Source organism: Pseudopodoces humilis, chromosome 3 (genome assembly GCF_049639895.1).
Source record: "Pseudopodoces humilis isolate 2021_Gansu_Grassland_sample_001 chromosome 3, ASM4963989v1, whole genome shotgun sequence".
Lineage (NCBI taxonomy): Eukaryota > Metazoa > Chordata > Aves > Passeriformes > Paridae > Pseudopodoces > Pseudopodoces humilis.
The window spans coordinates 65,516,432-65,527,748 of NC_142202.1; the positions used below are offsets into that span (position 1 = coordinate 65,516,432).

At 47.0% G+C, this 11,317-nt stretch overlaps 1 protein-coding gene across 2 annotated transcripts in view; it reads right to left on the reverse strand.

Moving 5' to 3' along the window:
* SLC35F1 (solute carrier family 35 member F1) overlaps positions 1 to 10,499 on the reverse strand; it is a 226,146-nt gene extending 215,647 nt beyond the window's left edge. For both annotated transcript variants that reach the window (XM_088053739.1, XM_005518308.3), the window contains exon 1: positions 10,073 to 10,499. In XM_088053739.1, coding sequence (XP_087909865.1) covers positions 10,073 to 10,275 — 203 coding nt within the window. In that variant the 5' untranslated portion in view covers positions 10,276 to 10,499. The remainder of the gene's footprint in view (positions 1 to 10,072) is intronic.
* Between the last annotated feature and the right edge of the window lie 818 nt (positions 10,500 to 11,317).

Below are 11,317 nucleotides of genomic sequence, written 5' to 3' on the forward strand. Positions count from 1 at the left end.
TTTACTTTTTTTACCTAGCTGAGGCAGAGAAGTTCCCCAGACTGTGGCTTTTCTTTTCCTGAACTGCTCAGCCTGCTCTGGACCGAAAGCCCAGACAAACCCCAGAGCTCACACCTGTGGCCCAGCGGGACCGGGACGCGGCACTTTCCAGCGCAGGAGGGACTCACACCAGCCTGAGCGAGCCGAGCTACACCCCACGAGAAGGACTCTCTCTCTGCATTTGCCATCTCTTCAGAACAGTGAGAGGTTCCATTGGTTAACAGCATTCATTTTCTCATGTTTGTGAATACTTTGCTTGTTAAATAAACAGATTTTTTCCACTTTTCTCCAAGGAGGTTTATCTCTCAAACAAGTCAGGGGGAGGACCGCTGCATTTTGCCCTTTAGGGAATTATCCCTTTAGAAGTTCCCTTCCAAATTTGTCCCCAACCACGACAAGGAGGCACTTCAGCTGATCATTACTTATATTTGGATAATGGCTTTTTCCCCACTATATGGGATGAGGCTGGGAAACTTTTTCTGACTAAGGTTACTTAATCCTCACACCTGGCCTAATGAGAATTACATTTACAACATTAAAGTTTTACTTCCTTCAAGCATCAAATCCTATACCCATTAAAATATTTTCCAGCTCCCTGCTCAACTCTTCTCATCCTACTTGTTATTTTCTGTCCTTTCTCACTTTCAATCTACCCAGGACAATTCCTACAGACCTCAATATAGTGGCAGCAGGGAGTTAAAAGAAACATATTCAAAAGCATTTCATGCTTTCATGCAGCAGCAGAGAGGTGCAGCAGAGAGAGACAAGGAAAGCAGCAACAGGAGAGAACCTCTAAGTTTCATTACAGCACTCAGCTTCAAGTAAGAAGAGATTTCGGAAGACAAATGACCCAAACCAGGCAGCAGAAGCCACCACAAATACAGAGCTGTTTAAGCTCCTTAAAATACCAGGGCTCAAAATAAACACAAGGTAATTAATTTAATTTTAATAAGTATTTTCTAGGATTTGTCTCACCATCAAAGGTCAAAAAAACCCAAAAGATCCATGCAGAATAATACTGCACCCTGGGAAAGCCACAGAAGCACCTGGGTAGACAAAGACGGAAATCTTGGTAAAAAACAGAAAGCATCAGACAAGGTACAGCTTATGCCTTACCCCTCCTTGGAGCATTTGGCCCCTACCTTTCAGTGACTCACTTCCTCTTGAAGAGCTGGACATCTACCTCTTCATAAAAAAGGAGAGAGAATTCTCCCTGCTTCTACCTTGCAGTCACCACTCTCATTCAACCCAGCCCAGCTCCCTCAAACTCCTCTTTCCCCTGAAAAGCACTGAGATAGCCACCTCAAGGCTACATTAAGGATCAGAATTTTAGTTATTAGGCTGGAGAGATCCAGGAGAGGAGCTGTGAAGCTCTCTTCTTCTTCAAATAGTTGATTAAGAGGTATCAGAGCAGGAACAGATTCTGGCATCTCCCTCCCACAATGTCAATGGCTTATCTATTTCACTAAAGAAGGGGAAAGATTTATACCCCACTTAACTCATATTCCATTTCTACCAAATGGAAAGCAGAAAAAGCCAACTCCCATCACAAAATACTTGCCAGATGAGAAAACTAATGAGAATAAATGTGGCACAGAAGACAGCACCCTTTTAAAACCAGTGCAGCCAAATTGCATACAGTGAAGCTTCTGGACACACACACACAACAACTCCTTTGGCAAATGAACACCAAAGAGGACAAAGTAAACTAATGGCCATCACTATAATGTTTCAAATTTTGTTTTCATTCCATTATCAGCTAATACTGGCTTACAGGTTGAAATGAACACTAGGGTTATGGTCTTGCTATAGTACATTAATTACTTCATTTATCTGTATTAGACCTGCAGCAATCTGTTTCAAGCATAGTGTGCTTTTGTAAATCAATATCTTGAAGCCTGAAATACTTTGGAGGATGAGCTGGGGGGGAGGGGGGAAAGGCATTTTCTAGTTGTAAACTTTTAATTTTCAGAAATTCTCATATTTTGCATTAAGACAAAACCATGACCTTTTGAGGTTCTTCATCCCAAAGGAACCTCACAGTACGTGTGCTCACAGCAGCCTTCAGAGATGTGGCAAAGCAGAGTTAAACATGGTCTCCTAAAAAAGCACTGCCATCACCAGATTACCATGAAGTCTTACTTGCTCTCCAACCAAAAAAATCTAGTTTTTTGGACATTAGACTTACCAACCATGCAGTCTCAAGAAAGACCAATCCTTCTTGACAAGGTTTTGACTCATCTACATTTTCTATTAGGCAAAAAAAGTTACAACAAAAGATTCACTGTCCAGCTCCGAAGTTCCTACAGGCTGCCACAGGTCAGACCTATCTGAAGGTGGAGTATGACCTCTTATATTACATGGGCATCAGGCAGTGTAAGGAAGCAAAGGTGACCACCACACCAAAGGGATCTGAAATTATGGACTGAAGTTACTGTATCAGCTACAAACAGAAAACTGGCTTAATAAGACAGTCCCTATCTTTTACTGTGAAGCCTGCATGGCATCATTTGTGGACAGAACTTTCTGGTGAGATCAAGGGTCAGCCACCTCCCCTAGGAAATTATTTGGCCATCCCCGTGTGCCATGGCACATCCCAAAAAGCCTTGCAGATGTACGGCAGTATGGGCATGGTCACCCAGCACGGCCAGGCTGTGGGGACACTCCCTCCTGCACTGGGGAAAAGGTGATGCATGGGAGTCAGACCTGCTACCTCAATCGTTTGGTGTCTCTGAGAAAAATGACTGAGAGTGAATATGTATTGAAGAAATGTTTTCTTAAGTCACGAGAGAAACCAAGACAGAGAAAGCTGAAAGACGAACTTCAAAACTTGAAGTGTTTTCAGTAAAAATCTCAGCTAGATGGATGACAGACATAAATAAGCACAGACAGGTAGAGTAGGCAGTTCACAACATGAATCTCAGAGCCACCAATACTTACACAATTTACAGTCATAGCAATTTATGAGTCCCCATACAGCTGTTCTTGCAACAGGTGATTTCAGCAGAGTTTGAGCTCAGCTCACAAGCCTTTGAGCATGTTGTTAGGCTTGGGAACTGATTTTTTGTAGTTTTTAATGTCAAGCTTCTTCAGCAACTTCTTTTTCCTAAGATTTCCCGGTAATTAGCCCTAATCAGTATTCAAGTGCTAATCTGTGAGGCTATCTGCTGACTTAAAGGAAGGGAACACCTCACTAATAGCCCCAGTGTTTCCCTCTGCCTGCAGAAACAACCCCGATAAGGACAGAGACTCCAGCCATCTCCAAAGAGACAGAGCCACAAAGAGCCCTTCTGATCGCTGCTGGCATCTGGCCTTCCCCTCATTAGCACATTAAAGCTGCTCTGTCCATCCCATAAGAGCCACTCTGTCCATTCCTCCCGCTTTCTCTATGGAGCCATTTATGGTGCTGCTCCTTTGAAACCCCCCTAGTTCAAGAGGCAGTAACCCCTTCCCAAAGCCCACAGCACAGCCAGTGTCAAAAATTCCCACTTACAGACAGGCACCCAGTAAGCAGCGGCATTTTGAATGTCATAGGTAGACAGAGGACACCCACATATTCTGCTGTGCCGAATTGCCCCTCCTAGGGAAAGTCTTTTCCCGCTCAGGACGGAGACTGACAGGTTTGGATTACAGCGCACTTACCATATCACATCACTTCAAACAACTCCAACTTCTGAACAGGACCAGTAAGGCCTGTATCTCCTAAACTGCAAATTCTCAGGAGCAAAAATAAGGCAAGAGGGACAAAGCTTCCCAATCCAGGCTTCTAAACCTGTTAGAAAATGACACTCAGACACTTTGAAACCAAACTTGGACAGGTTTCCAGTGCATGCTACATCAAAAACATAGGAGCTTTTTGTACTTCAGCTGATCTACGCTCTTAAATCAAAGCATTTTGAGTGTACTATGGCATGCCAATAAGTAAGTGTGCATTCACTGAAATAAATTGTTTGGAGAAGAGGAAGAGCATCTTTTTCTCCTGTTTTACAGGTATTTCCCTTGTGCTCCCTAATCATCGGGAACACAGCTAATTTACAGAAGTTGTTTGCTTACAAAATGGCGATTACAAGGAAACTAATAAGAAAATGAAAGAATGGACAATTTTTCATCACTTCATTTCTTTATCATCTGCCAGGATGCCTTCCCACAGGCAGATATGACCTTCACACTTCCTCAACCAAAAAGTATAATACTAACAGGCACAAGAAAGCCAACCTACTTGCTTTATCTATGCTCTGATCTCATTTTCTTTGACTTACTTCAGAATAGTATAAATATTTTTACCTAAAAGGAGAGCTCTGGCTATCTGAATTGAGCTTGGGCTCATTTTTCTACTCTCACTGTTATTCTGGGTGGACTTTGAGGAGCTATTTGTACTTTTTAAGAATAAAAATCCCAAAGGAAGCAAATTCTTTTGTTTTGAAGAAGAAAGCAAAGCAACTGAAGGTCATGAATACTCATTCTTTTTTTGGATTCAAAAATGATATGTTTGATCCTTGACTTGCTTTTCATTAAGGAAAAATGCCATAAATTATTTGGTTTGTTTGCCTCTCTGATCAGTCAACTGAAAGACATTTTTGCTTTGGGGCAATGAAACACATCATCTCAATTTTATTATTATTCAGCTCCAAGTTCTTTTTCATATATAAAATCCCTGTGTCTGATTTATTATGCAGGTGCATGTTATTAGGAAAAAAAAACCAAAACACATTGGGTTATAGCTTTTGATACTTGCAGTGCCATTTAAACAGCTCCCATCTCTGAAGAGTTAGTAGCTTTGACACACAGTTCAAGTTCAAAGTTAGTCAGCTAGTGGGCCAAACTCTTCCTCAACTCCAGTATCAGGGAGGAGCTGGGCCTGTAACACACTAAAAAAATCAAAAGTTTTACTCAGACTGAACCCAAACAGATGACCTTTCTTTCAAAAAGAATCTAAATTGCTTTTCTTCAGATAATTTTGTTCAATACATCACTGCCTAATTTAATGAATTATACTTATTAAAAATATTTTTATCTTCCTTTTCCTAAGACAGGAATTAAACCATGCACTGGCTTTATGCACAAGGCTGAAGTTTACTTGACAAAGTAAATAAGTAAAGAAGAAGAGAGAGTCATACTGCTCCATAGACAACTTTTGCAATTCACTAGTGCACAGAACGTAACTACAAAGCTATTTAAAAGATGAGATGGGACTGAATGGCTGAAATAACTCTTATTCCATTTTCTGATTCAAGTTGAGTATGTCTCTAATATTCTGATATGATTTTTAGAAAACTTCTGAGAAATACAAAATGCCATTCAGCAACTGCCAGCAAGAAAAAGCCCATGAAGACAACCTTGAAACAGCAAGATAAGGCACAGCCAGACTTTATAACTTGTATTTCTTAAGGAAGCATTAAAAGATAGAAGTGGGAAAACCCAGAAAAATGCATGTGCCAGCCAGCTTTCTAAAAAAGTCCTTGTCAAGGAAAGCAATGCAATAGCAGTGCCTTAGACATCTCTCTGGAGATCTGAGTTCATTGGCACAGCTATGGTATTTTTTGTTTCCAGGAATAATCTCATTTACTTAGCTAAAATAACTTTGTCATAGTATCTAAAGATATTAACTCATTTTACTTGCAGAAACTTCATTTTCCCTCCCTGTCCTACTGTCCAGGACTACAGAGATAATGCCCTTGTATAAGGAGGTGTCTCTCTTGTTGGCTTTTGTTTGGAGAAAATTTGCAAGAATCCCCCAAAGAGATTACTTGGCAACCTGCTCCCCCTGTGCTTCAGCAATGTTTATTGTCTGTCCACAACTCTGACCACTCTCAAGAGGTGATAGCCAGATTTCCCAACATGAAAGTTTCCCCTCAAAAAGTTTCAGGGGACACAGGAGAATCTGCCAGGCGAGTCTCTGCCATTCAGATCACCCAGGGAGTGCAAGAAAGGGAGACAAGCTGCCCCTTGTGCTGGAATAGAGCCAGATGGAGTGAGCTGGGATGCACCAAAAGGTATCTGAAATACGTAGGTGCTGGGGCGGAGACACAGAGAACCACAGAACTCCAAACCGCATAATTTGTTTTCTATCTTCCCACTTTCCTTGGGAGTCAACGAGGAGCAAGTGAGTCACTGCTTATTAAGTGGTCCTCTGCAAGCAGACAGAGTTTGTGGAGTCCAATTTTGGCTTCTTAAAAGTTTGGGGAAGCAAGCAGTCAAGCAGCCATCATTATTCTTGCTCTTCCCAGCAACACAGCAGGGCACAGTCAGTCAATGCTCAGCCAATGTCACAAAGAAGGCACCAGGCAGGCCCCTGCAGACGGGATTTATGGACCACAGGTGTGAGTCACAGGTCCAGGAACATATCTGCAGCACAACATTTCCCCTTAATGCAACAGCAACTCAAAACCATCCTCTCCCAACTCAGAACAATAGAATCATTAAGGCTGGAAAAGATCTCCAAGACCCTGGAGTTCAACCATTGCCCAGCACTAGCAGGCCCACCATTAAATCAAATCCCTAAGCATCACAACTACTTAAAGGATAACAGCAAGTTTGATCCTGCTGCAACAGGTCCTGTTCACCATCACTGGCAGCCCAGAATTAATACACAAACTATTCCAGTAAAACCCATAATTGCCCTGAGCATCTCCAGTCCTTCATAACTCAAACCATTCAGTTTTGTGTTTTAATTTCCTTCTGCTTTCTTGTTATGGACAAGTTTTTTCAGAGTGCACTGTTTGCTGTGATCACTGAACTAGACTTTTATAGGCAATCAGCTCTGCTTTCAGTGTGCTCTCTCTCAAATACCCTGCAGGGGTTGTTCCAGCGTTTCTCTATTACCTTGGGATCTACAAAGGGAACAGAGAGGAGACATTGGAAGGTGAAGTTAAAATAAGCTTCCATAGCTTGTAAAACAATTTTAATTTAATTGTTTAATTTTAATGCCTGAATTGCCATGGAAGGCAATTCAGGAATCAGCAAGTGCCTGGGTAACTGAACTGATACAAAGAGAGTGAGAAAGAAACAATGATCACTTTCTGCCAGTGTCTATGTCCTTTCCCCTAATGTCTTGTTTTGTCCTTGACCACACCAGAGTCTGTCCCCTCCCCGGGCACAAACTTCTTATCAGGGCCTCTTGTGACAGAACAAGGGTTTTAAACTAAAAGATTAGATATAAGGAAGAAATTTTCTATTATGGGGTTGGTGAAACTCTGAGAGAGGGTGCCCAGAAATGTGGTAGATGCCTCATCCCTGGAAACAATCAGGGTCAGATTGGATGTGACTCTGAACAACCTTATCTAGTTGAAGATGCTCCTGCTGATGGTGGCAGGGGCTGGATTAGGTGACCTTTAAAGGTCCCTTCCAATCCAAACCATTCTATGATTCCACCAGCCATAACCAGGTATCTGGCAGCCCCAGTTGTTGTCAACGTTTTTATTTTGATGTCTGCCTGAAGATTCCCTGCTTTTTGTAGCAGAAAACAGAAACACAATGAATCAGTCAGGAACCTTCCACTAATGGTGGAATTCCAAGCAAATGGTGCACACAAAGCACAGATAGCACAGGGAAAGTGTTACCCTCTTCTGGGAGAAAAACTATTGGAAAAGCACAAGTTTAGTTTGTTGGGGTCTCCTACTTCTTTTTAGGGATATGCCATACATATTTCTTTCTTTCCCACATGTGTTTGCAGGCTATTGTTTCCATACAGGATGAAAATATAAACATTGTGTCGGAATTCATTTCACTGTATCAACAGAAATACTGATGAAAGCTGTGATGTTACATGGAGACATCAGTTCCCACGTAAAGTTGAAAGAAACTTAAGGAAATCTAACTTTTGAAAAACTTCCATTGATACACAACATGGGACTGGCTAAGAATTAAAACATCTCAGTAACATATCTTCTCCTACTCCATAAACCACATAAATTTGGAAAAATTTTACTCTTATTTCATGTTTGAGGAGGAGATAAGAACACAATCATGAAAAAGTGACTTACTCCCATTACTTAGGCTGCCCTTCTGGGCTATGGGAGATCTCATTTCTAGGTTCACATTTATGAATCGGAAGAGGTTTGAACTTTGGTCACCACAGCAAATTTCTACCCTTCCCCCTCTTAAAAGAAAAAGAAAAAAGAAAAAGAAAAAAGAAAAAGAGAAAAAGAAAAAGAAAAAGAAAAAGAAAAAGAAAAAGAAAAAGAAAAAGAAAAAGAAAAAGAAAAAGAAAAAGAAAAAGAAAAAGAAAAAGAAAAAGAAAACCCTAGGTATTCTCATTTCAATCATTTAATCACATACAAAGAACATCAAATATTGATTTGACATTTTATCTACAGCTCAGTCATAAACATGCATAAGCATGGTAACTGCTGTATGAATTAATCCAACACCTCCTAGCCATGAAGACTGTGGTCAATTTGATGACTCCCCAGAGCTCATTATTACCACCCTTGCACAGGAAAGCCTGCTGCTTTTGTATCTGATCTCTTCACCACATCTTCATATTTCTCTTGGTGCCCCTGGGAAAAAACATCCTTTCTCTAGTGTCTTGTTTGTAGACTGACACACACCTCAGGATGACCAAGCGGGAGGGATCTGGCAAGCACAGGACGCCTAAGATGACACGGACTGTGGGGTTGAGGAATTGAGTCAATCTTACAATACAGAGAGTTGCAAAATACATGTGTACAAGAAAATGTGTAAGTGAGCTGAAGCAGCTCTTACTTGTTTCAACTTCGTTTCAACCCTTGTCATGCTCAAATAACAAAAGATAAGCATTTCCTCATCACTGAAGCTTTGGAGAATCCTCCTGGAATGGTAACAGTTAATTAACTGCGTGTAATAGGGATGTTCCGAGAGCAAATAGCTTCATGTATTTTTAACAACGTAACACTTGTAGGAATTGTAATTTTTGAATATTTAAAAGCTTCATCTTCAAACCTAATACACCCATTTAGAATAGCTGCGTTCAGTTGCTCGTCCATGTTACGTGAATCTGAAACTAAAGCCGGGACAATGAGGCCAAGGCTGCTACGCACCATCCCATTGCTGCAACTGCTCTGTTAAGAACGTAAGAGTCATTAGGCAGTGATAGAGGCATTAGGAGTGATAGCTCCAGCTGGCTTTTCAGACAGGAGCTCCTTCTGGAGAAGAGCAACCAGTCAGGCACTGGATGGACTCTGTTTTGTAGTAAAACCCTCTGCCCTAATCAAATACAGTGCAAAAGAAACGACGGGCAGAGAGGGGTGCGTAAAGGATTCATTAAGATGGTTCCAGCGTTTTCTTGTGCCTTCGGTGAAATAATTTACTCCGAAGTACCCTGCAGTTTACCCATCTTCGCACTGACCACTCTGAGCCACACGCAGGGGCGAACCGAGCGGCTCGCCTCTCGCCAGCAGCCCCAGCGTGCTGCTCCGGGGGCAAGCGAGCTGCTCGGAACCGGGCAAAGATCCCCCACGCCGCCACCCGGCACCCCGGAGCATCAGGCCCCGGCCGGCCGCCCCAGAGGCCGCCCCTTCTCCGCCGCCCTCTCGCCCGCCGCCCGCGCTCCAACTTCTCCGGCGGCGCCTCCGCCACCGGCCGGGCTGCGGCAGCGGGGATGTCTGCTCCCTCCTCCCGCCGCCCCGAGCCTGTCCGTGACGGGCCAGGAAAGCCGGAGCCGGCGGGAGGCGCGGGGGCTCCGCTGCGGAGGTTGTGATTGTGGACACGGCAGGTGCGACCGGCACCGGCACCGGCGGGGAGGGCTCAGGCTGGAGGCTCACGCCGCCGCCTCAGAGGCAACAATGGGTCGGGGGAGGCTCCGCGCCGTCGCTCCCTGCCCGCCCGGGGCTTCTGTGGGGAAAGGCACTGCCAGCCCAGCGTAGCCCAGCCCGGCCGAGCAGAGCCGAGCCGAGGCAGCCGCCCCGCCGGCGCCTTCGTGCCCCGCCGCTCCACTCCTCCAAGCGGGCCGGGCCGGGTCGGGGCCCCTCCGACGGCGGCCCTCGGGACCTGCGCGCCCCAGGGCGAGCGGCACGGTGCCGTGTAGCCAGAGCCCCGCTCCATCCCCTGGCCTCACCTGTTCAGCACTTTCCTGATCCTCTGGCGCACGCTGGAGGAGGGCGCGGAGATGCCGCTCCTGCCGCCGCCACTGCCGCCCTCCGCCGGCAGGTTCTCGATGGTGGCCACGACATGGCTGGGCTGCGGCGGGTGGTGCGGCGGCGGCGGCGGCTGCGGCGGCGAGGGGTGGCGGTGGTGGCGGTGGCGCTCGGGGGAGAGCATCGCGGCGGGGCTGCGCCTCAGCGGAGAGCGGGGCGCATCCCGGCGGGAGGGCGGCGGGCGCTGCTGCCGCCGGCGCTGGCTCCCTCGGCTTCCGGGCAGCGCCAGACCCTCGCCCGCTCCTCCCTCACTGGGCTGCCATGCAGCGAGGGGCGGGATGCTGCCGCCGCCGCCAGCGAGTGCCGCTCACGGCCGACGAAGTGGCAGCAGTTTGGCGACCCTCCTCCTCCTCCTCCTCCCACACCCCCCGCGCCCAGCCGGTGCCTCCCCCCGGCGGGGCCGCCGCCGCTGCGCCGCCTCGATCCCCTTTGTTCCCGCTCGCCACCGCCCCGCGCTCTCCTGGCGCACGGCTGCTGCCGCGGCTCGGCGCGGCGCGGAGCAGCCCGAGCCCCCCGAGCCCCCCGAGCCCGGAGCGGCGGCGGCGGAGCCCTGCGCACAGCGGTGCCGCCCGCCGGGCGGGGCCGGGGGCGCCAGGGGGGGCCCGCGGCGGCGGCAGCGCCCCCGCGCCCCGCGGAGCCACCGCGCCGGGACCCCGGGCAGCGCGGCCGGCGCCGCTCCCGCGGGGCTCCCGAGGGCTCTGCCGGCCTCCAGCCGAGCACAGCGCCGGGCGGCGGGGGGAGCCGCGGCGGCGGGGCCCCGAACTTTGCCCCATGAAATGCTCATCGGTTTTCTTTGGGGTGTTCAGTCGTCTGTTTGGGGTGGGTATTTTGGGGGTGTTGTCTCTTTGGGTTGGGGATGCTCATAGCTGGGCGGCAGGGCACTTCCCCCGCTGGCCGGTGCTATGTGATCACCCGGGAGTGCCTCCGTACACTTGTCTTCGGAAACCCGGCACGGCCGGTGTCGTCTTCAACCAAGTGGGAAAAGTGTAAAGAGAAAAACCGCTTCTGAACAACGCCCTGGCTCTTACACTGCCAGAGGCACGTAAGGGACTGAGGGAGGCATGGCAGTCGCTGTAAAGTTCAGAGCTCCATACATTTTTCATAGAGACGGTGCACTTGAAGTTCATGCCTGGGCGAGGCTTGTTTAAGTGTTGTATTCCTCTCTT